General features: G+C 38.3%; 1 protein-coding gene across 1 annotated transcript in view; it reads right to left on the bottom strand.

Annotated features, from left to right (window-relative positions):
* Positions 1-1,277: 1,277 nt before the first annotated feature.
* The window catches only part of LOC122808343 (torsin-1A-interacting protein 2-like), a 136,764-nt gene continuing 132,041 nt past the window's right edge, over positions 1,278-6,000 (bottom strand). Inside the window, exon 5 of the mRNA XM_044079310.1 lies at positions 1,278-2,863. Coding sequence (XP_043935245.1) covers positions 2,091-2,863 — 773 coding nt within the window. The 3' untranslated portion in view covers positions 1,278-2,090. The remainder of the gene's footprint in view (positions 2,864-6,000) is intronic.

The following is a 6,000-nucleotide window of genomic DNA, read 5'->3' as shown; positions in this document are numbered from 1 at the left end:
GCATGAAGCAGATGTATGAGTGTCCTTGGAGGACATACCTGCCTCTCATCTCTTAGTGACTTCACAAGGAGCAATGCCAGAGGGAATCAAGAGAAGCCAATGGACAGTCTGAGGGATCAGAGATGGCCAGAGTTGGACCTCCCATCAAATGTTAAAGCAAGGAAGAAGCCACTACAGAAACCAAAGCCTCTCTGGGTACTTTTCTCTTCATGGGAATGGGAAGAGGAATGTCCAAAGAGTTGGAATACTGTTCCTTTACTCTACTGGTAACAGCTTTAAATTCTGATTTTCTAAATGTAATAAAAGGATACTATGCCTGCTTCTTAGAGTTTTAGAAGTAAAAGGTTTATAAAATGAACAAGACTGAATGTTATATTCTACCCCTTAACAAAAAAGGAAAGATGTATGGTGAATTTTGTAAGGTATCTAGTTACCAAACAAACACTTCCCCTTTCTCTTAGACATAAATTCTTTGACAAATATAGATATTTCTCTAACTTTGACGAAAAACTAGCTGACCAGAAAACCTACAATGTTACAGGAGAGGGTGAGACTTGCTAGTTACTTCAATGAAGGAAAATTTCTAATCCCCAATACATATGCCCTTATATCAGCTCTCCCTCGAGCTCCAATAAACATACAGGGATGTGAAAGGTTCCCTAAAGCTTTGGAAGCTGGCCAGACATCCGATCCTTGCAGGCTATGTCCCATATACCAAAGGCTACTGCAACAGTGACATAATGATGAACACTGTACCTTTCTCACACAGCAATCTGTTTTATAGCAGATGCTATTCCAGTGAGCTTTCTCTTGAAAACCTTGGAATGTTTTAGTTTCCCTTTAAATACAATACTAATCTCTAACTCCTCCCTTAGTTCAAAGGTAATGAGCTTCCAGTTCCTATGACTCACCAACAGAAAGAGCATGCAGATCATTTTGAACTCAAGACAATCATGTGAAAAGCAGCAAGTTTATGATTTATGAGATATATATATATATATATATATATATATATATATATATATATAAATATATATACACACACACACACACACACATATATATATATATATATATATATATATATACATACATAAGTACATACATGCACTACATTTTAAACATTATAAAGATAAAATAATTAGCTATTTGGGATTTTACTGCTGGAATACCGTGTCTGAGCTTACTATGATGTAAAGCTAAGGTAAAGGTAGAAATGTAATACTTTCATGGAAATACTGCTGCTCATAACTTCATGACTAATGTACAACTTTACATTCTGAACAACAAACTTCTGGCACTTTATTTTGATATCTGCAACTGTATGTTTGTACATTTCCATCCGTAACTGGTGCACAAGATTAATTTTCTTAAGCTTGTAAACCAACTTAACGTTTTAGGGATATTTGTGATCAGGTGTGCCCACTTTTTGGTAATACCTCGAATAACACTGTTAGTAATCATGCTGAATGTAGCTGAGGCAGGGTACCATTTAGATAAGCACAATGTGTGAATACAACTGTACTGGCAATGTTGACAGAAAGAAAGGGTGGATGACTGCAGAAACACAACAAAATGTATATACCTGGCACTGAATCACAGGTTCCATACCATCTAAAACAAACTACTTCAGTGACAAAGTTCCAAGTGGTAAATGTCTAAGTTAACATCGCAGCTTGGAGAACACTACCAGGCCATAAAATCAGAGATATACAAGGAAAAAGATAATTTCAACATTATTTTCAAGTCATTTGGCTACAGGAAAATATATTTACCCTTAATTAAAACAGTGCCAACTATAATTCACAATGTTGAGGTGCATTTTGCCATTTTGTGTGATTAAATAATTAACAGTTCATTTAAAAATGTCTTAAAAATTCACCCAGTGTGGAGAAAAAAGTAATGCTGCAAGATCTTAAAATTAGTACAAATTATACCACAGCAGGTTTTTAATTTCAATTAGTTCTGGTATCACATTTTCCTCTATGAGTGAAAGGAGGAGAGAGACATTTTGCCATCTGCTTACACCATTGTCCCTTGCCACTGGTGCAAAGGCACTGAGAATTGTCCATACATACTTTTTTCACAATTTAGCTGCAGCCATTTTTCTCTACAATCTCTTCCCGTCTGACGGGCAGCACAAGATGTGCAATTCTGCTCCACAAGCCACTTAGTTTGTCTGCATCCATTTCATCATCAGACACATTCTGCCCGGATGCAAACTTTCTGTGAAGTAGCTGATGTACCTTTTCCTCTAGGTCCCCAAGGCTCAAATCAGACTTCAGCTCCTCCTCTTCCAACAAGACTGTGAAAAAGATGGCCACATCCTTATAAGCTGCATTTTCATGGTCACAGAATTTATAAAAAATAAGAGTGGCACCTGGTGGAAGATGCTCAAGTTGGTGAATGACACCTGCCTTCTTACCTTGTTCAAAGCCAGAGCTTAATTCATTGTCCAGTTCAAGCTTTGCTACATGGCTGTCAAGAGTGTGCTTAGCCACACCATTGATCTCTACTGCACCACCATGCAAAGCAGAAGAGTAGGCCTTAGCAACCTGCATGGTCAAACAGTACAAAGTTTTCTGGGCATCATGAGCAGCAGCTAAAATAATAATAACAGGCTCAGTAGGCTTAGTACTTCTAATATGATGTAGCAGCAGCTTTTTGCTTCTTTCCCACAGCAGCTGTTCTTGCTGGCCAAAGTCTTGTCTTACAGCATCAAAATTGTCCATGAATTTTTTTATGATGGTTGGATCTCGTACACCAGGGATCTGCTGGGATGGTTCAAATAGTGTATACAAAAGCAAAGCAACTATAACAATCAGTGCTGCAATCCATGTTCTGTTGAATTCTATGGAGTTGCCTATTGAAAGCATGAGAAAAAAGTCAAAACACAAAGGAAAACATAGATGTAACAAGAAAACGACATTTAAGCAATAAAGTAACAGACCAAGTAAATCAACAAAATCAGGTTAACTCTGGAATTTAAACATCTATGGCATAAAAGTGGGCTTCACATGAATGGAGCAATACACAACTGCTGTTCTTTTCCCTAGTTACAATACACGTTTTTACATTTTAGGAAAACAGCATGTGCGCTTCACTGTAACCAGAGAAGCATGGTAAGAATGAACAATGAATGTTTACTGTAAATTATCCATACAAAAGAAATATGAATGGCATGGATGCATTTGATAAGCACTCAGCAATTCACACTTAACTTTCTGTATCAAACAATAGCTTCCTATGACAGCTAACCTTCTGCATATTTTTGAATTGACTGCTACCTACTTAGTTGTTGTTTGTCTTTCGGCTTTTTCCCGGTAACGGGTCGCCACAGCAGAACTCCAGTCTGCTAATGATTGGCAGTAGATTTTTTTTTCTACAAAACGCCGAGGTGCCAGCTCGACTCCCAACCTTCAACGAAGGCACGCCCATTTACGCAGGACATGCAGACTCCACACATAAGGCACTCCCAAGCCAAGCAGAGAATCGAACAGGAGAACCTCATGCCGTGAGGCAACAATGCTACCGCTGTACCACTGCAGAAGGGACGACTGCTACCTACTTAGTAAGGTGTATAATATATGAATCTAAATAAAATGCATATTTTACATTTGAAATTTTAATATTTGCATGGCCAATATTTTTCAGATTAAATGGATATACATATATTTGTTAACGATATCATGGAGCTGTGCAAACAGCTATGGTATACAGAACACCTAAATTCACAAACTATATCACAAAGTAGCTTTTAATTTGTACGCTTTTGTACCAAAGATAAGAATATATCACAGGAAAAGCACACAAATAAATTGAAACTGTAGGTAAAACAGGGTGGAGACAAAAAGTTAATTAGCAGGGAATTGTTCTGTCAGATCACTTTCAGAAGTGATACTCCACCAGGTCTTAATGACCAGATTTGCACAGCTCCTATTTTAAGGATAGAAACCAATAACCTGGCTCATTAGCCTTTTACCTCCATCTTGTTTTATTTGCATGTCCTATTTATTTATGTGCATTTTGTTCTTGTGATATATTTCTGAAGTCCCTATCTTTGGGACGAAAGTGCTCAAATTAAAAACTACCGGGTGACAGTTTGTGCGAATCTAGGTGTTCTAGTCTGCTGCTCCTTAATTTTGTTTTTTTCTTGAACACCTGGTTTTGCACTTTCCTGCATTTATTTTTACGTAGCTTTTGCATACAGGCTTCCATACTTTAAATACTGATGCTATGAGAGAGATTTTATGCACCAATCCTACATAACTTTTTGTCCTGTCCAAGTCTGAGAGAATCTGGATGGTCTCTTCAGTATTTTTGAGATAATATATACAGTGGCTGTCTGCCTCCTTCTCTATGGTTGTCCATAAAAGAAATACTAACACACCAAAGAACAGTAAGCCTGCTGGTACACAGTGTCTCACCACTGACGAACAATCACCAGTTATTAACACAAGTGCCTATTCCTTATTAAAGGTACCTTTTAAAAGTATTAGAAACACAAAAATATACTGATACAAGCCAATCTGGTGGAACAGAGGAATAAAGCCTTGATACAAGCCAATCTGGTGGAACAGGGGAATAAAGCCCCGACTGCAGCCTAAGTGACTCATGTTTGATTGCCTAGCCCTGGAGTGCCAGGTTCCTGTCTCAAGGAACAGACAGACAGACTGGGTGCAGGTAGAGGAGCCACCAGATAAGTTCTTGCTGAGAGAAAATAAAAATAAATAAAGTAAATAAATAAAAGACACTGATACAATAGAAGTGATGGAGATGAAGTGCCTGAGATGGGTAGTAGGATGCACACTGTGGGACAGATAAAGAAATGAGGAAATAAGAGCAGAAGCAATGTAGCGACAATTGCAAAGAAGGTCAAAGAACAGACTACAGTGGTCAGGGCACATGTGCAGAAAAGCTGAAGAAAATCTGGGGAAGAAGGTTTAGTACAGACAAAGAAGGCAAGAGGAAACAAGGGCATCCAACAAGGAGAAGGATGGATTGTGTGAGGAAAGACTGTGACAGTCAGGCATGACTGTCGAAGAAAGTAGGAGTGGCACTGAATCAAGAGACAGATGGCGACAGTTGACACAACACTCCAGCCACATGAAGAAAATGGGGGAAATAGGGGTTGTTGTAGATGATGATGCAATAAAATAAATGTAATTCATATTACAAAAGCTTAAAAACTGGCTTAAAATTGTCAAATGCCTCATTAAAGACCATGGCAGCAGAACAGCAGAATCTTAAGAGAGAATTCCTAAAGGAAAACCATACTTGAAAAGACCTTCACAGCCTAGTCATGTACATTTGGGAATTTTCAGCAGTCACTCAAAAGTACAACAAAGCTTCCTAGTTAGGTAGCAAATTTTTATAAATTCTTGTAGGCAAATGGGTCCTAAATCAAGACCTTAGAAGTGATCCTCCATCTGAGTGGCAGTTAATAAAGAGAAACTAGAACCAGAAATGGTATAAACTGTGGGGAGTCCTAGACTCTGCAGATTGCAACCTGGCTTGGCATTCTGCTCATCTACCCCAGATATAGATGCAGCAGTTTTCCTTTAGCAAAGATTTCTGATGGTAGGATGACATCTTTCAATAAGAGACTGATATCCTTAGTGTACTGGCCAACAGGTAGCATTAAGTACAGTCACACGGGAGTCAGATGGCATGGACAACACAAAAGATTTGAGTGGCACGGACAAAAGATCACAACACTGCAGGAGACCAAAAACAAAACATGACAATCAGCACCATGGCAATGTAATGGGGTGAAGGACATGGCAAAATGGAGGGGTGCACTTTATTCTCAAGTCACTGTACTACATAAGCACTAATTTATATATCTTGTCACCTCAATATGTTGTACCCCTCCTTTTGCTACACCCTTCTTGAAGGAGTGAAATTATAGAGTAATTTGGCATTAAAATATATTTTAATTGCCTGGACAGCTCTCAGAAAATCCATCATATGGTAGTCATTGATAACCTCTAGCATTTT

Source organism: Protopterus annectens, chromosome 8.part0, assembly GCF_019279795.1.
Source record: "Protopterus annectens isolate FY-2018-M chromosome 8.part0, PAN1.0, whole genome shotgun sequence".
NCBI lineage: Eukaryota > Metazoa > Chordata > Ceratodontiformes > Protopteridae > Protopterus > Protopterus annectens.
Note: the sequence above shows the minus strand (reverse complement) of the source record. Positions and strands in the feature narration are given on the sequence as shown.